Genomic DNA, 25,848 nt, shown 5'->3' with positions numbered 1-25,848 from the left:
GTCTGTCATTGCTCTATTTAATTAACAAACTTTTAGAATTATAGGATGTTAAAAAAAGAACTCAAAAGAAGACTTTAGTGTGATAATGATAATCATCTCATTTCACATCAGAATTTCAACTGGTAAAAATTCTATTTACAGGTGTCATCTGCTAGAACTAGTCAATCTTATTTTATATTGAGTTTTTCTTTCCCCAGTTACTTATGCAAATCAGATGGTGGAGTACAAAATCATGGCTAGAGGTTTACATTTGCTTCTACTTTAGCTCATGATGTAACAATTTCTTTTTTCTATTATCTACGACTTTGGAAGCTCTCAGTTCCTTTGTTTTGCATCTAATTGTTGAATCACCTTGCCTTTTAGTACATAAAGACAATGCATATCTTTTGGGTAGTATATATTCTACAAGATTAACTCGTGATGTTTCTAACCAAATTGAGATCTACTTAAATGTACACTTTAATAAATTTTACAATTTATTTTGGGTTATCCACTGGCATTTACAATCTTGCAAATATAATTCACCTAAAACAAATAACTTTATAGTAATTAGGAGACAATGTGAAGCGTCCTTTTTTTTTTTTTTTTTAATTCTTACTTCCAGAGATTTCTCCTACAATAAAACAATGGTAACTTTGTCAAGTTTAGCAATTCTAAAATACTACATATTCTAAGTAATATTCAAATTACTCAGTAAAATGTTTGCCATTTTGAATACTTCCTATGGGGAACATGGCATAGTTACTGTCAATTAAAATTGTTTTCTAATTTTGACTAAGGAAAAGGTTTTAATAATTTAACTTTCTGCAGTGTACAGAGTACCTCATCATCAAAATTGGTAGCATAAGTATATTGTAAAAATTTCTATACATCTTTACATATGCCTTTGAGACACCTGCTACGACTGTAAAGTCAGAGAGAAATACACAGATACACTTCCCAATATTTTTTACTCATCGTTTCAGAGGTTTCATCAGATACGAATTTTATTATCAGTTGCCTCTTGGACAAGTTCCAGTTGTAAGAAATTAAATGAGAAGTTACTCTATTATGGCTAATTATAAAATTATGTACTATGGTTCAGTGTCTTTTTGGTAACTAAATGGCAGTTTACAGAGCTAATATTGCTGTGCTCTCCAAATGAGGCCAGTCATTAAAAATATGAAATACATAAATACTAAAACCTCCAATATGACTATATTCACAGAAATGTTGTCAGAGCTGGAAGGAACTTGAGATTATCTCCAGTCCATCTCTAGTCTATGGTTGAGAAGCTGATCAGTTCAATTTCAGCAAGTTAATAGCAGCTAGCTCTATGGGCTAGGCCATTCATCACCTGTTCCCTAAGCTAAGAGCATATGTAGCACATCACACTTTCTCTCTCTCTCTCACACACCCCCCCCCCACATTACCTTAATATAGGTCTTATAATCTGAACAAGCACATTTTAATATAAATTTGCATGTTCTACTGTGTACTTTTTAATCAGCATTTTCTTTTGGCAGAGGAGTGCAAAAATAAAGTATATTAAAAAAAAAAAAAACAGCACAGGGCTTGCTGCATTATGAGTTCTCAAAATTTTTTTCCTTTGGTCAATTTTACTGAATTATATCCTAGCAAGTATAGGAATATACTAAAATTAAAGTGTTCTCAGAAATATGCCACAGAAATTCACTAGGCAAAGTACTGATCTAGCCCCAAGACTAAAATACATGGCGGTACTCAACTTCATTACCTGCAAACAGACATTCGCTAGCCTCACCTGCCCCTTTCTTTCTTTAAACATATGACAAATGTACCAGTTATTCTGATTCTAGATTATGTGTTTCCTTTCATATTAGAATAAAGAATGTATATATTTCTCTCCTGAATTATATACCCACCAAAATTTTTTTAGTAATACAACACTAAAAAACTTCCTAAAGTAATGTGATGCTGTCCAAAACCTAATAAAAGTTAAGCACAGGCTTTGCCACGAGGAGGAAACTACAGCGCTTTCCAATACTTGTACGTGTGGTCTAATTATATTTTGCTCTCTTAAAATTCAAAAATGGTGTATGGAAACTGATCAATCAAAAAATGTTTTAAATATCTTTGGGCCATAATAGAGACAATGTTTTGATGTGAAAACTAAACTACTAATTGCCTCTGAGCAGTAAACAATGGTCAGTGATATTTAGGTAGTAAAGTTATTAACTTCACAGAGACACCCAGATCTTATATGCAGTAAGGATTTATTAGAAAAACAAATATTGAATAATTTATGACTTAAAATGGTTCAAATAAAGTTCAGGGGGAATATAAGAAAATCATTTCTCGAACAATTTGAAATATAGGAGGCTTAAACCTTCTATATTTTTGTCAAAATAAGAATTAACTATAGGTGACAGATGCTGTTCCCTACTTAATGGAGGGTCTCAAATTTTACCCTGCATCTCATTGGGAAGGAAATATAAATTTTTAAAATAGAATTAACTTGGGGAAAGGCAACAGTGCTGCAACTCTTAGCACCAAATGTTTTTTCTTAGAGCACCAAATGCTTTAAGGAAAACATTCCAAGTATCAAAGTTTTCAGATAGATAAATATTTATGGATCAAATCCATAAAGAACAGACATTGTTATGAAATATATATAGATGCCTTCAAAACTTTCTTTCCAGGCAGAGTAGACACATAAGTTAGGAATCATTTCCCACTTAATTGTTGTTGCAACCTTATGCAACACAAATGGATTATGGATAAAGACTTCCTCGTTTATACACAAAGTAGATCTTGACTGACATTGTCCAGAAAATTAAACAGGAACTACTTCTCTCTATAAAATATTAAAAATGATATTAAACTTATAGAAATGGTTTTATTCTAACCTTTTATTTTCCTGCTTAAAAGGTATAGAGGTTTTTGATTTAAATCTTTGGTGAGTAAATAGCACTCTTTCAAAGCAAATTCTTCTATGTGCTAGATGATAAAATGAGAGAAAACAGCATAGATCTGGTTCATATCTTTAAGTGCAATGAAATTCCATCTGTCTTTGAACTTTATGAATGGTACATTTTAAGTCTACATATAGACCATTGCCTCTCTCTCTCCACTGAGAGCTCTTCATAGTGGCATTAGAACTGGAAACCCATTTAAATTACAATCTACAGAAACCTATTTTGTCCTTTAAGGACAGAGGTCTACTCATATTGCTCATGTGGCAAAATCTAAATGCCATACAAATGCCATACGATAGTAGATAAATTCCAAGTGACTACCAAAGAAACAGCCTTAGCTTCTGTAGAAGCTCTTAAATACCATTTATGGGTGTGCATGGATCAGAAATGAAGCGCCGATTTAAGAAAACAGCAACACATGCTGTCCCAGATGCAAATGTAGAACAAAGGTCTATGAGAACTCATTGGGTGTATATCAGTCTTTTCCAAGTTGCACTTGCACACATGGATAATTAATGCCAATAGTATCATTTGTGACCATAAGTGACATCTTGGAACGAATATAATTCTGTCCTGAAACTAACCAGGACAATTATATATTTAACCAACAAAGCTTGAGTTTATGTGGGCTTAAATAAAATGGCAGCAGAGGCACAGGTAAAATTTTATTTATGAATATGTAGACACATGACTTTGGATCCAGCCAGCCAGTGACATAAATAAACTTGAGCAAATGATTCAAGCTACAGGATATGCATGTATATATATATTTGTGTGAGTAAGGCTTCTTGGAGCCGTGCCACAAATCTAGACACCAACCAACAGAATCGCTCCCGTCCTCTGAAATTTCCATTAAGAGTACAATGGGGGTCATTATACCGGGATGATCCAAATCGCTCTTTCCGTCTTGTGCACTCACATGCCCACCAAACATGAAATGTTCGCCTTCTCCTTTCCAATGTGATGGTTGTTGAACTTATTTTTAGTGTCATTTGATAAGCCTTTGTGCTCGCAGAGAGACATCCCACTGACCCAGCCACTGGTCATTGTCTATACCAGTTCACATCAAAGCAGGCGCGCTTTGTCAGGTTTCGAGTCGAATATCCATTTCGCATCTGAAGTACAGTATCGAAAGTGACTAGATCATTTGAGCTTTTTTCTTCAGCTGCTGCCTTCTTCCTCCCCCACAGTGTTTCCGCTCACGCTAACATAATTTGGCATCGTCGACGTGACACGATGGTGGTTTTTCTAAAAAATTATAATACATACATTTCGATGTTTTGTGGTGGTCGAACCTCCTGAAAATTTAATTTATAAACTGAGAGGAGGTCTTTTTTTCTCTACTGAATCATAACCAAGGTAGAGTGCCCCTCAACATCCAAGTAATGCGCATACAGTAATAGGTCATTCAATGTCAAAAGGCATAAAAAAGATGAGCAAAATCTTCACAGGCTGCTGCTTGCTGTTGCCTTTAATTATATTAATTAAACTTTGAAATTTTCATGCAAAGAGAGTTGCTGGCTTGTGACGCTGAAGAGCCCTTGGAGACTTGGAGGAAGGAAAAACCCTGAGCGGAAGCTTTGTGGTTACCGCTTCCTTTAAATTAAAAGCAAAACAAACTCCCGGTATGTTTACAGATATTAATGCTTTATGCACTACTAAACCCTAAACATAGAGAGTGGGGTAAATCGACCACTCCCAAGGACGAGTTCTCGAAGCACAAGTCCCTTAAACTCCACTCAAGATCTCTGGTTAGAGGCTGTCTTCCTGTGGAATAACGCTCTATTAATTTTCTTCTTTTCCTGAGTGCGTAATGAAAGAAAGGTGTCTTCAAAAACTAAAGGGCAAAATCTTGCTTGCTACCAATACCTTGAGGCATCCTGTCTACATTTTGTCATGCGTGTGCACTTTCAGTGTTAGAATGACAAGACTTTCCAGTCAGAAGCTTCCCGTAAGGCACATTTGTGATGGGGACTTGGAAGGATTCTGTGATCTGACATAGCTATAAGGCAATGGACTCCTGTCTTTGCTTGGCCTGGTGGGAAATTTCATACTCGCCTGTGGCGGAAAATCTTGTGATGTAAAACGCAAGTGCCATGTTTCCATGTAAAGCACTCCTCTCTCCATTACAGATCCGTCACGGCCAGTTGTACCGTGGTCCCTGTTTCGATATCATCTTCATGCTGTTGCTTTTGCTTTTCCTCCTCTCAACATTCCAACAAACTTTCTTGTATAAACCATAGCATGTAGATTAACACAATTTATTTTCAATGTCATGAATCATGAGTTACCACTGGGTTTCATCAACTCTCATGTAGATGGCAGAACAAGTATTTAAAAATGTTTGGTGCAAGCAAAGCAGAAGGCAGAGAGGAAGAAAGCCGTTCTTCCAAAAACTTCTGAAATGCACTTATTTTTTTTTCATTTGGTTGGAAATCAGCAGTGCAAAGATGTATCTTCATACCTTCTTGGTCTTCCTGCTTTCCTTCTACTGAGACGGAACTCGGGAGAAGTTTATGCACCGGCCCTAGAAAAGAAAAAGAAACCATTACTGAAATATTAAAGCAATTACAAAAAAGCATAAGGATACCTAGTTTTCCTACCACGATATAGTAAATGATTACGCAAGAACAGGTCAATGCTAAGATGAACCACGAAGTCATGTTTCTCCCCTTGGGTCAAAGCATGGTGGTTCATTCAGATCTTTTCCACAGCAAGTTCATCTACACAATGGGATGGTAAAATAAGAGTGGAAAAAACTCTATGTAAAATAGATCTATGTTATTGCTATTTAAAGTGCAGCGTTACTATCTTAGCAATAAAAATATCAAAGCCAAACCCTATGTTTCCTTCTATAATGGATTTAAATGAAAGTACTCCTTTATGCAATCTGGTGCTTTTAAAACTGATATAAAACTTGTGCTTCTAAAATGTATACATGAGGAATGCACTTGAGAAGTAGTAAGAGGCTGAGGATCAGGAGTCAGAGAGAGAGGGAAGAGATGTCATCTCTTTGTGATTGCATTTTATAACTGGCTTTTGCAAAAGACTTAGAAAATTTGGCCTCTGTGGTTGACCATCTCTCTGTGCACAACTACACACCATCATTATGTGGCCTCTCCAAATGGTGACTATTCATTTGCATTCCACATTTTTAAAGAGACTGTCATTCCAACTCCTTCAGCACTTCAAGAAAGGTTACAAAGATACGTTGTTTCATGTCATTGTAAATAATCCAAGAATTATTTGAAAACAAAGTTTTCAATTACTGATAAAGGATCTCCTCTTTCCCTCTCCTTGGTATGACCCTGCGGATACCCAGTACTGCATAAATCACATCCAGATTTCTCAATAGGCCAAAAGTTAGCATACTGCTTTCCAATTTAGGGTAAGGATTATCTTCTTACTGAGATTTTCCTATTTGTCCTAATATCTGCTCTCTAACTTCAGATTTTAGAACTTCTCTTTATTTCTTTCTGAATGTGAACAATAAGTTTGTTTTAAATATCCAATACATGGGAGGGGCGCCTGGGTGGCTCAGTCGTTAAGCGTCTGCCTTCAGTTCAGGTCATGATCCCAGGGTCCTGGGATCGAGCCCCGCATCGGGCTCCCTGCTCAGCGGGAAGCCTGCTTCTCTCTCTCCCACTCCCCCTGCTTGTGTTCCCTCTCTCACTGTGTCTCTCTCTGTCAAATAAATAAATAAAATCTTTAAAAAAAAAAATAAATAAATAAATAAATAAATATCCAATACATGGGAATATTCAAAAGAAACAACAAATACTGTTGGAGAAGAAAGCCTGGAACATCAAAAAGGGTTTTGGTCCATTTTTCTGTCAAAAATGTCTGCTCTATAAATTTAGATATTTCAGAAATTAATGAAGAGAAAAGCAAAAAAGCAAACTGGTTTCCATTAACTTTTGCCTAAAAGGCAGAGACATTCACCAAATTATACATCCTCTAAATAATTTGGAGGCAACATTATTACAACTGTCAATTTTATTACTTACTTTGTACCTGATGTCTACAAATAATATCTGTGCAAAAGGGAGTGTGAGAAAAGCATAGAGAAGGCCACCTGAGAATGAGGTCAAAATCCTTGGTAATGCAATGGTCATAGGTCATGCACTCAGACTATATTTTTGTATTGTCTAGAACCTTCAAACAAGATCTTTAGAATGAATACTAAGTGAAAAAATGCTCTTCTCCAGATTAGCTAAGTATGACACCAAAAGCCATGGAAACATTAAAAATGTCATTTTCATGACATATCCCTTCTTTCAACATTTTTTTTCAAGGGAGACAGGTAGGAAAAATGACATAATTAATAAATATTTGAGCAAAGCAATAAAACAGTGCTTCTAAGCCACAATAGTGTAACTATATATGCAATAAGAAATAGATCTGAACTATGCCTATGAAAACAGTAATGAACATTAAAAATATGATCTTCTGGAGTCTTTCGAGAATCCAACAAATACATGAATAATTATATTATGGCAACAAAGATATGAATTAATGACATCTTTTTCTTGTGTATTTATGGACCAAAAAAGTAAAAGTTTTCTCTCTTCTGCATAATTTTGAAAAGAAGTTACATGAATCTCTACTTTTACTTGAGTGCGATCACTAATTAACTAGATGTAGATATTAGGGCTCCTTCTCTGACCACTTTTGTTCTACACACCAGATTAATCTTAGTGACTCGGATTCACCTACTTTAAGCAATTGGATAGTTTAAAAAAATGAGATTCATAGTTCACCTAAATTCTTAAAATCACTTCAATGCCTAAATTATGCCAGACATAATTATTTTTCATTTCATTTGATATGGTTTAATTATAGACATAGAAACTCAAATGAAGAAAACCCTATTGATTTTGACTCTGAGGTCCTGACCTCCACTCTTCCAAACTTTGGGATTAAGGACTGATCATCAGCTGTCAAACGTATACTGAGGCAAGTACTAAAAACACCTGTTAAACGCACATACACTCCTGTGTTTTAACACACACCCATTAACAAAATAAATAAGTAAATACCTTTTCCCCTCCTAATCAAGGACTCGGTGTTTCCCACTTTTTGTCAAGTGCTGATAATGTGGGGGTGTATTTTTATTTTACAGAAATCTAAAAGATGGTAACTTGGAGGAGTTATGTTCAAGAGTTACTTTCTCTGTTAAGCATTACCCTGTTCTCCCAGTCACAGGGCTCTTCCCCTCAAAGTTCCCATAGCATCTCCACTACAGCCAAAGCACATTATGCCATAATTGTCTGCCTGAATATCTAAAGAAAGATAACAGTGATTAAGTCTAAGGGTTCAAACGCGCTAGTTATGGGTTGCAGCTCTGCCACTTGTTAACTGTGTGATGATAGGCAACTCATTTCACTGCGGTGTGTCTCAGTTTCCTCAACAGGAATAAAAATTCGACCTATTCTTAGGACTGCTATAAAGATTGAATCTATTAATATGCAGAGAGCACTTTGTACACTACCTGGCACTTAGTAAACTCTCAATAAAAAATAGGTACTTATTATCCATACCCCCTCTGTGTCATTGCAGTGCCTAACACAGAGCACACTCATAATAAATACTTAGAAACAAATGAAGAGATGGATGATAAACATATAAATGAATGAAGACATAATGACTAGACCTCAAAAACAGGAAGACAGAATAAGTATAAATTTGAAAGTGAAAAAGGATTACAAAGGAGAAAAATACAGCCGTGGAAAAGGAGAGAAGAAAATATAGAGAAACTGGAAGAGAGTAGCCCTAAAGAGGAAAAGATAAAAATTGAATAATTAAGAAAAAAAGAAACTAGTGGCCAGAAGGCAATTTTTATTCAGTATTCCATCAGGGATCTTATTCCCAGAGGAATCTGTCAACTACTCACTCTTGAGGTCACTCCCAACAACGAACTGTGCCAAAGTGTTTCAGCATTCCATGTTCCCATAGATCAATTTGTTTACTTGTCTCTGAGTTGTATTTATTTAACGTCCTGGGTGAGCCCATCTGAATGCAATTCTACTCAAGAGTGTATGGGTCTGACACAAGCCAGTGATCAAAATATCTTATAATCCACAGTTAGCATTTTCATTCTTACAATATACAACTCAGGGAGTTTCCATGAAATGCCTGGTCAAGCACTTGTTCAGGTCACAAACAACCTGATTTTTTAAAATGTGTGTGTGTGTGTCTGTGTGTGTGTGTATGCATACGCATACACACGCACACACAGCCTATCTCAAGTGCTATGCAGACTGGGATTGATTTAAATAAGAATATAGAGAAGCTCTTCCATTTTCATACCACATCAATCTTTCTAACCATACCCCTGGTATCTAGAGCATATATTTCTCCATTCAACCAATAATGTAGAGTATTTATACCTCAGGCACTAATTGTGATAACTTTGGAATTCTTTCCCTCCAGATCAGTTGGCAAAACTATCTTCAAGAGGGAAGTTCTAAGTGAAATACTAGCCATCTCTCTAGGTCAGGTTTTTTTCATACTGAAGTCCACGAAGACCTGTGGGTTCTACACGGTGCCTCGGGGGTTACTATGGCTGGCGTGGTGCACAGGAAGGGAATGAGCAGGCACAATGCAAGCCTCTCAATCCTCATTTGGCTCAAATAACTCCACCCTCACCTACCTTTAAAACTGTAATTCACTATAAGATTTTGTTTATGTTTGTATTAAAAATGTATTTTGATAATTATTATTCAAGATTTTCATGCCTATGTTAAGCCAGGTCACCAGTAAACAATTTATATACCTGGACTTGGTTTCTTTACTTTTCTTTAGAAAGGCCTTCCTAGATCTAGATCTCTGACACCATTCCCTCAACTTTTGGTCACATTAAGAGCCCAAATGACTCGTGGTCATATAAAGAGAATTTTATATTTTGGAAAATTGCTACTGAGGACACAGATATTAAGGGATCAATTATTGAAATTCAGAGCTAGCTAGAAAAAAGCTTCTGGTAAGTTTATGTGCTTCCTTTATATTATATAATGGCAACCATGATTCAGCCTTTCTCTTTGTGAGTTGGCTTTCAAAAAGCTCAGGCACATGATGTTCTAGAAGTTATTACCACCCTTAATGTATGGTATCTTGATTTATATCTTGACTTCTGCCCATAATTCTTTATTTTTATTCTGAAGTTTTATGGTAGGTTTTTTCTCAAGACTTCTTTAGAAGTAAACAAGCTATAAGTAAATGTAAACTAATACATATTTCTTTCTTAAATCTCAACTTTCTTATTCATGAAGACTCCATATTGAGCTAAACCTTCAAAACCCTCCAACAAATGAATTACCTCAACTTCTATCTTATACGAAAAGATAATATCATGTCTACTTCCCTTTTTTGTTGCCTTTTCTTATTCTGGTGGGACTTAATGAAGTACTCTGCAGATAGCTGATGTCAAATGATGATTAATTTGAACTTAATCTGAGTTAACTTAGATAATTAATATGAACTTGAAGTTTATACATGCAAGCATATTAAAACTATATTCTTCATAAAATCCCAAAAGTTCTCCTATAAGAATAAATACCCTAGGTCTAATGACTGAAAGCTTCACTTTGTTTTCTTTGGCTTCTAAAAAAATAAGCATAATATGACTCATTCTTTATAAACTTGAAATGTATTAACGTATCAATTCATCTCTTAGAGTAGAGCTCTGTGCAGAAGCTTTACTCCATTACCCACTTTCCCTCAGCCTAAGAAGGAACAAAATGTATCAAGGATAAATCACAAATAAAACTTTGGTCATAACAAAGTCTAAATTCACAATTAGAATTTGTCAGCTTTAACTTCACTTAAGTGATTTTTCAGGCATTTAACAAGTATCTAAGAAGTTCATTGACATTTCTCCAGAAATCCTTGTTGGCAATACCTTCTCTTGGGTCTCATCATACATAGAAGTAGGAAATTGATACCCAAAATAAAATTGTCCAGTGCTGTTACTGCTCTAACGAGATGAAAACAAGGTAACAGTAGAAACTGACATATTTGCTGTTGGTTAAGTATGTAGACCCCAACTCTGTTACAGTCTTTGAAAACTGATTTCATCCATTCATTTTCATTGTAGCCAGTAATAGTAGTGTTAGCCAGAGCAAGTGCCATGTTTCCCATCTCTTGAGCATTAAAATTCTGTGGGCATTAAGGCTTGTGAACTCCTTTACTAGCTATCTGCACAGGATGTATTTCACTGCTATAACTGTTATAGTGTTATGCTCACCTCATAAATATCCACTGACAAGCTGAGGCATACAACTGCACTTTCGTTTAGACTTTTCAAACACAGATAGCTGATTTATTTATATATACACTTCTAAAAAGAATTTACTAAACCTTCATGCTCTGTGCAACTGTAAACAGTGATTCAAATTTAAAATTGTATAGAAAGCACAGATACATATAGAAATAGACACAAAACAATTCAAGAGGTCCAGGAAATCATGATTATCAGGAAAGAATGCCGAGTTGAGGACACAACAGGCTCTTTGGGTGGAGATTTTCTGCAGCAACTGAAGGTACAAGACTGAAGAGAGGGCACATACTATCATCTTTCTCTCTTTCTCATATATATGTGACAGAGATCTATCTATATATGAGATATATATATAGAGAGAGCAATTTATATATAAACACATACAATTCTATATATACATATATAGAATATATATAGAATATGAAATAATCTGTATATCCTCTGCTCAAAATAAAAGTGCAAGATTTTGAGCTGAAATATAAATTCCACATACTCTTGCAATGGAAGCTCGACCTATAAAAGCCCCATTTTACGGCAGAGACCACACACCATATGGATATTCAGTAGATGTCATGAAGTGAAGTGCTGAGTTTGCTTGACAAAATTACTTTCAAATGGTTTTTTTCCCCTTTTCATTCTATTATGGCACCTGCAAAATTTTAGTGACTCTACACATACTGTTAACATTTACTTTGTAAATATTCAGGTTGGTCTCCCAGTTTTTCTTGAGATTCAGGCATACAGTTTAAGTTAATAAAATATCTAATCCACAACTCATAATAAGATATGAAATTGACCCTTCAAAGTTATTGCTTGTAAGATATATATATATATAATTTTGACAGTTTTCCAAAAACATTGCTGGCAATACGTTCTTGGGCCTCATGATACATTGTAATGGGAAGTAGATGCCCAAAAGAATTATATATGTAAAATCAGAATTCCATATATTCTTTTAGTTGGGTACCTCATAAGTAATGTAGGAACAATTTTCCACTTTATAATCTCAATTAGAGTACTAATTGTATCTTAGGTCTTAAACCAACAGTAAAAAAAATAAATAAAAACTATAACTTAAAGCTATAGAAAAACAGTATATAAATTCTGTACATGCACAGTGTAACATTATGGGTATGTAACAAAAGACTGAAAACGATCCAAATAGCCATCAGTAATGGACAAGATGAATAAACTATAAAATACAGATAGAGAATTGAATATTATAAATCATATACAGCTGTTAAAAAGAATGAGGGAGATCTCTATATACTATTGTGGAATAATGGCCAGGATTTATTAATGGAAAAAAAAACCAAGCTGCATATAGTATATATATTATGCTATATTTTATGTTACAAAGAAGAAAAATACACTAGAATTGATACATACTTATATTTTCAAATGGAAATAAAAAGCCAATATTTGCCTTGAAAATAAAAACAGTTACTGATAGGTGGAAGGGAGACCCAGGGTGGAGTGGATAAGGATGTAAATGAGATCTTTTAATAGATCTTGTTATATGCTATCAAATGCAATCATAAATATTTTACATTTTCAAAAAAATATTTAATAGAAAAGAAATCCCTACGAACTAAAATAGCCTTCACTAAAAGCAAGTAAGAATGCTGCCAAAAACTGAGGATATGGCAGGACTAAGCTGAGAGAGATCCCTCCATAGTACATGAGGTTTTCCCCGAGAACACGGAAGTAGTCAATTGAAAGCTGGGAGAAAGTCAGGATGGAAGAGAAATATTTCCCTCTCCAAAGGGATCTTCCCCAAGGGAAAGGAAACAGCTCACTAAAGGTTTGGGGACTGAGAGGACTGAGAAAAATAACCCTGAGGGACCCAGGGCCTTTTAAAATGATAAGGCAGCAGCCGGCTGAAACCTGGGAACAGGAGAACTGAGAAAAATCCCTCCAAGGTTAATGAGGCCTTCTGAGAGTGCAAGACATTGGCCAGTCAAAGGCTGTAGGCAGGAATCAATATGGAAGCTGGTCTCTCAAGCTATAGAAAGTGGTGGAAGGTGTGAGTGAGGGGATGGGATACTAGCAGCAGGAGAACAAAGACAACTCCCCTGCAACCAAAAAAGCTCACAGGTGGGCTATAAAGCAGAGAGAGAGAGAGAGGAAGAGAGCTCTGATGAAATGAAATCCCTGACCCTACCCTCAAAATTTTTAAGCCAACAGTGAACTAAAAATAACTAAGAAGGCAACAAACTGTGATCCAGCTCAGCTACAGATTAGCAACACGACAGAGGAAGTGATATATATGTTTCTAGAGGTAAATATTATCTAGTCTATTTTTATTTATAATGACCAGCATAAAATAACAAATTGTGGTACACACCAGAAGCAGGAAATTATGGCCCATAATCAATGGAAAACACAGTCAATATGGGCAAATCTGCAGTTAATAGATACAAACCTTAAAATAACTATGATAAAAATATTAAAAAGTCTAGTGAAAAAGATAGGTAGCATGTATAAAAATACGGTAAATTTCAGCAGAAACTATAAATAACAATGAAATGGAAAAGCTAGAGAGGAAAATGTAATATCAGAATAATGTTTTTTGGGTCGCCTGGGTGGCACAGTCAGTTGAGTATGTGACTCTTGATTTTGGCTCACGTCATGATCTCAGTGTCATGAGATCAAGCCCCACATCAGGCTCCATGCTCAGCACAGAGTCTGCTTGAGGTTTTATATCCCTCTCCCTCTGCCCGCCCCCTACCCCCACTGTGTGCATGCGCTCTCTCTCTCAAATAAATAAATCTTTAAAAAAAAGAATAATGTTTTTGATACATATAAAAATAGACATATAGCAGAAGAGAAGCTCACTGAACTTGAAGGTAGGGGAATAGGAATTGTTCAAATTTAAAAAAAAGAAAAAAATAACTAAAGAGAGTCTGAGACTAGTGGGACTATATCTAATGGGTTAATGAATAATGGGTGTCCTAGAAGTAAAGGAGAAATAATGGAGAAGAAAAACTTGAAAAAATAATGGCTGAGAACTTCCTAGAATTGATGAAAGGCATAAACCTACAGATCACTGAAACTTAGTGACCCTCAAGCAGGATAAATACACACAAAAAAATATCAGGGAACATACAGTAAAAGGTATGAAAACCAAAGAATATCATAAAAACATACCTCTCTGTCCCTCATCACCTTCCCCCAGACATTATATAGAGAGAAAACACTCCTAAGCAGGACAGCCAACTTTCTATCAGCAACAGTGGATGACACAAGACAATGAACTCCCCCCAAAATGCTAAATGGGGCTGGGAAAGGGAAGTCAACCTAAATTTCCATATTCAGCGAAAATACCCTTCAAGAATATAGGCAAATAATTCGCAACAATGTGGATGGAGCTAGAGTGTATTATGCTAAGTGAAATAAGACAGTCAGAGAAAGACAAATACCATATGATTTCACTCATATGTGGAATTTAAGAAACAAAACAGATAAACATAAGGGGTGGGGGGAGAGAGAGCAAACCATAAGAGACTCTTAACTATAGAGAACAAACTGAGGGTTGATGGAGGGGAGGTGGGCAGGGGATGGGCTAAATGGGTGATAAGTATTAAGGAGGGCACTTTCTGTGATGAGGACTGGGTGTTATATATAAGTGATGAATCACTAAATTCTACACTTGAAACCAATATTACCATATGTGTTAACTAGAATTTTTTTTAAAAAATTGAAATCTAAAAAAAGAAAGAAAATGTAGGCAAAATAGAAACATTTTAAGATAGGCAAAACCTGACATAATTTACCTGCAATAGACTTCAACAATAACAGTGCTAAAGTTCTTGAAATGAAAAGATAAGACATTAGATGGAAGCCTAGAGTTGCAGGAGGAAATAAAGAGAAAAAGAGGAGTAAATATGTAAATAAATGAGAAATACAAATATATAAAAGAAAGTTTCTTTATGACACTACTGATTACTTGAAACAAAAATATCATATTATGGAATTCCTAACATATGTAGAATTAAAATATATGACAACAAAAGCACATAGAGTTAGAGGAGGAAATGGGGATTAGGCCACTGTAATGTTTATATATTTTTCTTAAACTACTATATTATTTGAGAGTAAATTGTGAAAAGTTCTAAAAGCATATTGTTATTTCTAGAGCAACCACAAAAAAATTGCACAAAAATATAGCTAAGAAAGAGGGGACAAGAAATGGATTACAAAAAATTACTATGTTAACCCAAAAGAGAGCAGAGAAGGAGAAACAGAATAAGGAATGGACAGAACAGGGGCGCCTGGGTGGCTCAGTCATTGAGCGTCTGCCTTTGGCTCAGGTCACAATCCCAGGGTCTTGGGATTGAGCCCGGCATTGGGCTCCCTGCTCAGCGGGAAGCCTGTTTCACCCTCTCCCACTCCCCCTGCTTGTGTTCCCTCTCTCGCTGTGTCTCTCTCTGTCAAATAAAAAATAATCTTCAAAAAAAAAGAATGGACAGAACAAATAGAAATGAAATATAGAGATGTAAGAACTGGAAACAAACTGAAACAAATGAATTGGATACATAACTACACACAGAAAAAAATTATTTCAAGTGACTAAAACAGTATTTTGCCTGTAAATCAATAACAGAATATAATCCAAGGATAAATAGAGCAGCAAAGAAATGTTTTGTTTCATTCATCAATCTTAATTTTACTAATACTATTTTATTAGTAATTTGTAGCTATGTAAACAATAGGTTAGAGCAGTAAGTAAGTACTTTGGAATTGTTAAGGCCAACTTAAGAGAAAGGTGATACAAGTATAAATTTTAAAATATTCAGTAAAATCTTTTAATGTTAAATTGAAAATATACCATAAACTCATGATTTTTTCAAAACTATTTCATTTTCTAGCTTTATGTACTAAAATGCTTAGAAGCAATGACAGCCCAACAACAATTAGCACCCCTAATATCCAAAATGTGTTCTCTAAATACCATTATCTACTAAAAACATCCTTTAGAGTTGGATAGGTTATTCCAGTTTTAAAACAGAAAATGCAAAAGATGATTCTGGGACATTTTATGCCAAAATAAAATAAATTTATGAAACACTAATGTGGGCCATGTCAAAAATATATAGTAATCAATATGATGGATCAGGCTTTTACCACCTGCTTTCTCTGATCTATCTTGGCATACCTAATAGTAGAACAATTGATGCAGTGCATTATAAAGTGCACAGCACCACTTAGGAATAATCCATGCCAAAAAAAAAAAAAATGCAAATCTGAATCAGAGTAAGGGGGTACAAAGTATCAGTATATATGAGTGTGTGTTGGGAACCAGGGCTGGAGGAGTTCTAATTGTATAAAAAGTGTTCAAGGTAGCTCTTGAGCAGAGATTCAAAGGAAGTCAATGCAATTGGGACTACCTGGGGAAGAATAACCCCGTTAGAAAAACCAAGTGCAAAGACCCTGGGATGAAAGCATCTTTGGCATATCTATAGGAAAGTAACTGAATGTGGCAGAAACAGATTGAACAATGGAGAAAGTGGATGATGAGGTCACAAAGGAAGCAGAGACCCTGTCATGCAAAGCCCTGTAGGAGTAACCGCTACAAATCCTCCTTTTAAAAAGCAGTTACTGGAGCACCTGGGTGGCTCTGTCGGTTAAGCATCAGCCTTCGGCTCAGGTCATGATCCCAGGGTCCAGGGATCAAGTCCCGCTTCCGGCTCCCTGCTCAGCAGGGAGTCTGCTTCTCCCTCTACCCCTCCCCCCTGCTCATGATCTCCCTCTCCCTCTCTCTCAAATAAATAAAATCTTTAAAAAAAAATAAAAAAACAAAAAGCAAAGCTACTCATTATACAAAGTTAACATCTGGATCCCTCTCATCTCTTTTACAGTAGATTGAGTTAAACTGTTAAATGAGTTACTTTCCAAACTTCTTAAGATTCACATGTGCCAAAATATTCTCCTTCCTTTCTTCCTTCTCTCCCTCCTTCTCTTACACACACACACACACATACACACACACACACACTCAACAGACAATATCAAAATAAAGAACTCAAATTCCCATCATTATATCAAATAATGGCTAATTGAAAATTCAATCCATATTTGAATTATGCATTTAGGAAAATGTTAAAAAAATCCAAATGGAAGCCATATTACATCACTACTGTTTAATTAGGTGAGAAATAGAATAAATTAATTTATTCAGTGTGGAAGAATGCTGCATGAAAATACTAATTTTCATTAGAGTATTTCTAGACTTAAAATTTTATGTTAATATCACAGAGCAAAACTTTTACAAGCAATTCATGTAATTTTTCCTAGGAAACTAGGCATTGAAAATTCATTTGTCTTATCAAACTGCTTTTGGCACATTTAAGAGAAATCCTGAATACTTATATATACATCATTAGCACTGAAAAATATTCATTGAGAGATTTTCCTAATGTATATGACCCTAGAGATGCAGTGATGTATCTCTAGCTAAGTTTCTAAGAATTAAATCCTCACTTTTGTGACCCTGAAACAGTATATGTTGTCTCACTCAAAAAATAATAATAAAAATAAGTTGATGATTTCAACCTGCATTTGAATCACACAGATTTGTATTAGCTTTCTTAAAAGAATTAAGAGAATTCACAGTTCTTTGAGTCATTTGTCAGCTAAATTCCCAGCTAATTTGAAACTAAGGATTTTTCAAAGAAAACTTTAAGTTTTTAAATTGATAGTATATGGATAATATCAATTAAAGATACTTTATAGAAATGTACAGCTTTCAAATCTTCATTGTAAAGGACAATTACAGATTACTTTCTAGAAGATTATAAATAAAAAATTTTTATGAAAAAATCCACCTATCAGCTTAGCTGGAAAATTAGTTACTGGAATACTGTTTTCTTTTAGCATGGCAAGTATTTAGTGAACTCATTCCACGCATTCAGTCCTAATAGAAGACATATGTATGTATTCAATTTTTGAGCAACAAATTTATGCTTTACTTATTTTTTGTCCCATGTTGGAAAAACAATTGCAAACAATTGAAGTCATTTTTATATCTAATGAGCAGACATCCCAAATCCCCAAAGTCAGGATTTAATTTTGCTCATTTATTAGAGACTAATATTTAGATACGAAATGATATATGCTTTTCTATAATAAGTAATGTGGATTAAAATTCTTCATATTATACCTCTACATTCCAGACTGCTAGCACAGCAGCCAAATGACTACATTGATTACTAAATTTATACCACAGAGAACAAAACTTCAAGCAGCACCTTAAATTGTATATACTAAAATTAGGCTGATAACAGCATGAAGTCTATCCCTCTTTTATGTGCAGACAGTTTTCAAATATAGCCAAAGGGATTTATACTGTAAAGATAGATACCACTGTGACCCAGATGTCATTTCACTGATAGGTGAGAATACAATGGCATTTAATGGGAATCCCTTGCTCACAGTTTGAAAAGAAACTAAACATGCATTAATTTTGCCCCTTAATCAATACAGGCATTGTTTGTCTAAATAACATATCAACTAACAAGACTGACTCTTAAAATAATTGTGGAAATATTAAACCATCTCTAGAGATATAATTACTCCGACATAATCTCCCCAAACAGAAAGAATAAACTTTCAAAGTTTAAACATTTATACACATAAAAGCATACAGATGCATTCAAGTAAGAAAATAAACATGATTTGATGTAATAATGTTTCCAACTACTAATAACTTACTCGTGTGTAATAAGGTTCTTCTACATACAAAGAATAGTTTGCTTCTTGGTCCACAGAACTCAAAAAAGCTGAAGATATGTACACTGAAGAGCCAAATAACAAAAAGTGATTGATTTTGATTATTTAATCTCCATTTGACTGTCTATATGTAATTACTCAACATAAATCCCAGAACTAGAAACTGGAGTATAGGTCCATCTACAAGTATTGGATCTAGTATTTGTGCAAAACAGATGATAGATGATAGAATGACAGACAGATGATAGATAATAGATGAATAGATAGATAGATGAATAGATAGATAGGAAGAGATATAGATATACTGAGGTGAATATACAGTCAATGTTCAGTTAGCTTAGAAAAACAAATTCTGATTGTCTAAGCCAAAATGATTTTCTAAGCCAAAATAATATCATTAGCCCAATGTCTTACCCTACTGCAAAAAAACAGAGACTCTGGATGATAGCAGAGTTTGTTCAGCATTATAACAGCCCTCCTAATTTATTTTTAACAAACAAATCTAAGTATTTGTTTAAGCTTCATCTTCTTTCCTAGACCCCAAGCTCCATGATGGTTTTTCCCCACCATTTTGCAAATGCCTAACACAGTGTTCACCCTACAGTTTAAGTGCTTAACAGTATTTGCTGAGTTCATAGCTACTGGGTTTGAAATATTAAATTTGATCTATGCAGCTAATATCTCTCTGAAATATATAATGGACATCGATATCCATGTGAATATTGAGATAGTTCAATCTAACAACAGAATGATTAGCAAGCTATAAAATAAAATACAATGGCTCACTTGTCTAAACACAGAAACACAAAACTATAAAACTGTACTTCAGTTTTTGCTAACTGACTTGTAATTAAGCAATAGTGACCACCATTCCATGGACGAAAGTCTTCCTGGCTTATTTTGAGACATGAATATTGAAGCCGTCCTAGATCTCCCATTTCCTATATGCCAACCCAATGGCTAGGCATAATAGGGAGATGGCTGAACTGCAGGATAGAATTGTTCTAAGCTGGGAAACAAGGAGGCATCAGAGAGGAACTGAACTTGATGTCAGTTTTAAATGGAGAGCAGCAGATGGTAGAAAGTGAGGTCTGTTTCATGCTTGAAATCACCAACAGAGAAGAGAGAGATTAAAAGCATGTATTGTAAGTCCATTATGATTCTTAGATCTAAATCATCACATGTTTTGACAAGCAGGACGTGGTCATTTTGAGCAGCCTAGCCACATGTAAACATATCATGAAGTAGTAAAACATTATATTAGTGCCCAGTTAATTAACTGATTTCCTGGGCATTTATTTTCCTTTATCCCTCCGTTATCCCATCAAAGAAATCAATATTTGAAGAAACATGATGTTTCTTCACACAAGTGGCATACTACTTGCTATCTCTACACGTGTTAATAAAATTCCAGAGACTAAGTTATGCATCAGCGAGGGATTATTCTCCATTTATTAGTCATTAACATCATTGAATTTGAAAGCAATATAGCACAATTTATGCTGATTTTTCCAAAACATATATTTCTAAAACACTCTCAACATTGGTGGCATTTGCTGACAAATGTGAAAGCTTAGGATTTAATTAGTACCAGGCTCTTTATCAACAAGTAAAGATTTGGGCTTAAAAAGACTGAAAACATTCTTTAAAAGAGTAAATACATCTTGATCAATCAATTGCCATTAATACATCTTATTTAAAGTGAATGAGAATGTCTTTAATCTGCAATGCACTGTTGGAGTTGCTCTTCCTTTGGTGAGAAGGTACTAGAAAGTTCTTAATTCTGGGGCAGGACTGGAGCACAGAACATTCTTCAGAGTCAGGAAACATGAAAGGAAAAGGCGAGAAACTGTCTCTTGCAATTGCAAAACCTCTAGTGTTCATAAAACTTGCTTTCTTTAAAGTCAGCCTCTGGTACACTTTTTTAAATATGACAATGAAAATTCACTTTCAAGACCTTGCCACTTTAAAGTACCTCTTTGACTGAAACAAAAGAGAGGTAGTCCTGCATCAGTACAATGCCATAATAAGAGTTGCACCAAGCTGTCATACTTTAACCTGGCATCCCGTCATCCCGGATAGAAGGGCTATGTGAGATGACAATGTAATGTGTTGCTTCAATGGCATCCCTGAGAAAAATCCAACTGCAGCAGCACATTTTTAGATTTAAATGTGAAAAATTGGTCATTCTAAATATATATCATTGTCTTTCTTCATCAAAGTCAACACCTATCTTTGGAACTTAGAGAAGACTGAATGAGTAAAATATTCTTGTATTGGCAACTCCAAACATGGGCCATTGTATGAGCATTTTTATTCTCCTCTGACAATATCAATGCACCTTGCAAAAAGAAAGCCAGATGTTCATTCTATTTAGTACTATTTAAAGTCTGTTTTACAGACTTAAATTTCACTGTTTTTTTTTCCCCCCAAATGACGATGGCATTGAAGCTTTTGATAATGGAGAAAACATATTTTTATGTGGATTTTTTGGTACTTCTAGCTTTAAATATACAGTTTAACATAGGTTTAAAACAGAGCATATGGAAATGATAAAAAGCAAACCTGAACTCCAGGCTCAAATATTGGTTCGTAAGCTACCTTACAGTAATTTCAAACCACGCAGGTTATTGAGACAGCTAACAGAAACAAAATCTCTTTGCTGTAATCATACTAACTTTCAGGACTTAAAATTTCCATAGCTCATTGTTCGGGTTCTACAAAATTTATTCACAGATTTTAAAAGGATTAAATCATGAGAATCTTTCTCTTTGTGTGACTTGGGGTCATTTTGTATTGAGCAATATTAAAAATAACACCTGTACAAATCAGCCAGTGAATAAAATAATCAACAGCAACCAGTGAGTACTATTGGTGTAACAATTTCCATCTATCCACTGAACTGCATTATCACAGAGGTGGTGTCTATGAACAAGTAAGTACTGAGCAACCAAAGTCTGACAAAAATTTAACATCATTCAGCTGTTCTCAAGACAAGAAAAAATTTTAAAGCATTTTTCCTTTGTTGCTTTTCGCTTTCGTGGGGAAAAGAAAAATTCTAACAACTGAAATGACCTTAGAAGTGATCTTCCACCAATCAGTGTGTTCCTAAACGATCACTCCAATGTTCTAGGTCTTTATGTTGGGAGAACTGTATACTAAAAATTGATTCAAAATGATGGCTTTGGAAAACTTTCAAGATTGCGAAGGGTGTGCTGAGTTAATAGTGATTGATATGCATTGAATGAATCAGCCAATATTTGTGAATGAGGATTTGAATCCAATTTCTGTAAGAATTAATAATCTATTTAAGATTCGTATTTTCCTTGGCCATGTTTTTGAGAAAATTCAGTTAACCAAAATATTTAACTTACCAAAACATAGCAATCCCAATCATGTCTATGAAAACAGTTTATTGTACCATGTTGTTGATGAGATAGGAAATGTGTCTAACTCGGTGTCAGAAGTAAGGTTCGAGTTCTAACCTTATTATTTTACAAACCACATGTCAGCTTCCTATCTTAAAGGTTATGTTAGCTTATGTGAGAAGTGAGATGGTTGCCATATTGAAGCAAATTAAGAGATTTGATTTTAAGCTTAGAAAGGAAAATGAGAATTTATAAAGATCTGTAAAGACTTGCATGTGAAAGTAACTATTTTATTTTAAAAACAAATCAATTTCATCAAATGTGGAGACAGCTGAACACAACATGTCTGTAGATATTTTTAAATGAACTAAGAAATCCAACTATGTTTCTTATATGGGAAAGCTGCTCTGAGGTTACCATAACTTATCATAGAAGTCTTTTATCTTTGTATTCCTATGCCAAGCAAAATGCCCGAGTTGGAAGTACATAGTACCTGTTTACAACTGGAAAAAGAAGTAGAAAAGTAGAAACTAAAAGAAGCTTATCATTATCCCACTTCACATCCATTTGGATAGATAAATAAATGAATACAAAATAACAAGTGTTGGAGAAGATGTGGAGAAATTGGAATCCTCACACACTGCTGGGGGATAGGTAAAATGGTGCACTGTGGAAGACAGAATGGTGATTCCTCAAAAAAAATTAAACAGAGGGGCACCTGAGTGGCACAGTTGGTTAAGCATCTGCCTTCGACTCAGGTCATGGTCCCAGGGTCCTGGGATCGAGTACCGCATTGGGCTCCCTGCTCGGCGGAGAGCCTGCTTCTCCCTCTCCCTCTGCCTGCCGCTATGCCTACTTGTGCTCTATCTCCCTGTCAAATAAGTAAATAATTTTTATTAAAATTTTTAAAAAGTTAAACAGAATTATCAGATGATCCAGCAATTCCACTTCTGGGTGTGCACCCCAAAGAACTGAAAGGAGGGATTCAAACAGGTATTGTACAGTCCTTATTATACACCCGTGTTGGACAGTGGCATTTTTCACAATAGCCAGACGAAACCCAAAAGTCTATCAACAGACAAATGGTTAAGAAGAATATGGCATATACATACAATGGAATACTATTCAGGCTTAAAAAGAATGAAATTCTGATACATGCTACACTATGGATGAACTTTGAAAACAAGGAGTAAGTAAAGTAAGGACAAATGTTATATGATTCCACTTTTAAGTCTTACCTAAAATAGTCGAATTCAGAGAGAGAGAAAATAAAGCGATGGCTACCAGGGGCTAGGGGAATGGGAGAAGGGCGGAGTTATTGTTCAACTGGCATGATGAAAGAGTTCTAGCGATGAACAGCAGTGATGGTTGCCCAACAATGTCAGTGTACTTAATGCTACTGAGTTGTACACTTAAAAATGGCTAAAATTGCTAAGTCTATGTTATACATATTTTACCACAATAAACAATTATTATTTATAGGATTTTAAAATCAGCTGAAATACCATAATTTGTAGAATTCAGTGATAAGGTAAGTTCAAGATATACAAAAATTGAAAATTCCCATATATTACCAATAATAATTAAGTTAGGAATATTATGGAAGATTTATGTTTAAATAAAAACATTTATTAATTTATTAAAAATATACAAATTTTACTATAAATTATTAATATGTGGTTATCTCTCTATATGTATTTATCATAATTATTTTTTAAAGAGTTTTTATTTATTCATTTGAGAGAGAGAGAGTGAGTGAGAGCACGAGCAGGGGGGCAGGGTCAGAGGGAGAGGGAGAAGCAGACTCCCCGCTGAGCAGGGTGCCGGATGTGGGACTCGATCCCAGGACCCCTTGATCACAACCTGAGCCAAAGGCCAATGTTTAACCGACTGAGCCACCCAGGTGCCCCCATGATTATTTTTTTTTTTTAAGATTTTATTTATTTATTTGAGACAGAGAGAATGAGAGAGAGAGAGCACATGAGAGGGGGGAGGGTCAGAGGGAGAAGCAGGCTCCCTGCCGAGCAGGGAGCCCAATGCGGGACTCGATCCAGGGACTCCAGGATCATGACCTGAGCTGAAAGCAGTTGCTTAACCAACTGAGCCACCCAGGCGCCCCCCCCATGATTATTTTATTTATCAAGCTAGTCAATTCATTTTAATGTTATGAAACTAATGATGGCATGTAAGAAAGAAATAATTGTTGGTTAATACATATTTTTATAAGACATATGGCCAAGAAAATATTTAACACTTCAAAAATTAACTCGATATTCTATTTTAGATATATTACTGTCCTAACCCAAATAGGTTCTAACAGAATCCAACAAAATCTTAATTGTATGTAATAGCTGGGAAATAAGTCATTCAGAGTGGAACAAGTAATTATGCTTTTGATTTGAGAGTAGGAAGTGAAGGAGCTGCTGGTTTCCCCAGCCTCTTTTGTTGCTGTCATTTGAGTTGGCCCTAGTAGGGGATCTTCCCCCCTGTTGCCTCCCACCTGGTGAACGTAGGTAACCACCACTGGGCTAGCAGACTTGGTCATCAAAGATAAAAATGTAAAGCCCCTAGCTATTGCTAGTGAAAGAATAAAGTTCTCATTAGCTGTTCCTAATACTAGTTTCTCCAGCTGAGACAGGCCCCAGTGCCCAGGGCAGGAGCAAATGTTATGACATTTCTTCCTCCTAGTGCTAACATTGCAATACGGCTGTGGTTCTGAACGCTTTTCCAAACTGATACATAGTTAAATATACATAACGTAGCAAAGTGGAGAAACCAGTTACAATCATTTTTTTAAAAATAATTTGAGCCATAACCAACTCTACTCCACATGTACATAATCAAGTTTTCTGACAATAGCAAGCAATAATTATGACTAACCGTGACACAATTTAGTCCTTTAGGGCTTTTCTGAGGGTTTTATAAGTACTGGTATCATTTGATCATCACAATGGTCCTATGTGGCAGGTATTAATATTCTGAATTTATAGATGAGGAAATTGATGCTTGGAGGCATCACTGACTCAAAATTCCATCCCAAGTAAATGGCAGCTCCTGGATTTGGGCCCACAAGAGTCATCTTCCAATCTTCATAATCATAACCACTATAGCACTAATAAAATTCTGTATCTTGAATATTTGTATAGATCTTTTAAACTACATTAGAGAGAGGGGCGCCTGGGTGGCTCCGTCAGTTAAGCACCCGACTCTTGGTTTCAGCTCAGGTCATGATCGAGCCCCGCATCGGGCTCTGCACTCAGCGTGGAGTCTGCTTGTCCCTCTCCTTCTGCTCCTCTCCCAATTCGTGCTCTCTCTCTCTTTCTCCTTCTCCCTCGCTTTCTTTCAAATAAATAAAATAAAAGCTTTAAAAAAAAAACTACACTAGAGATAATAAAATATCACTGAATGAAAATACAGGGGAAAATGCCCACGTTTATGAAACCTAAATCCAGTGGAAATACAGAAATTACATACATTATAAATTAAGTCTGAAGAATGCTATGAAAAGGAGTATAAAATATATTAGGGGAACTTA

At 35.3% G+C, this 25,848-nt stretch overlaps 1 protein-coding gene across 2 annotated transcripts in view; it reads right to left on the bottom strand.

Annotated features, from left to right (window-relative positions):
- Window positions 1-441: 441 nt before the first annotated feature.
- The window catches only part of ANTXR2 (ANTXR cell adhesion molecule 2), a 155,982-nt gene continuing 130,575 nt past the window's right edge, over window positions 442-25,848 (bottom strand). For both annotated transcript variants that reach the window (XM_035004700.1, XM_035004701.1), the window contains one exon: window positions 442-5,463. Coding sequence is in view for 1 of the 2 variants with exons in the window: in XM_035004701.1 (XP_034860592.1) it covers window positions 5,425-5,463 (39 nt within the window). In the remaining variant the exon portion in view is untranslated. The remainder of the gene's footprint in view (window positions 5,464-25,848) is intronic.

This window comes from Mirounga leonina, unplaced genomic scaffold (assembly GCF_011800145.1).
Source record: "Mirounga leonina isolate KUSES-001 unplaced genomic scaffold, KU_Mleo_1.0 Mir_129, whole genome shotgun sequence".
NCBI lineage: Eukaryota > Metazoa > Chordata > Mammalia > Carnivora > Phocidae > Mirounga > Mirounga leonina.
This window is presented reverse-complemented; position numbering and strand designations above follow the sequence as displayed.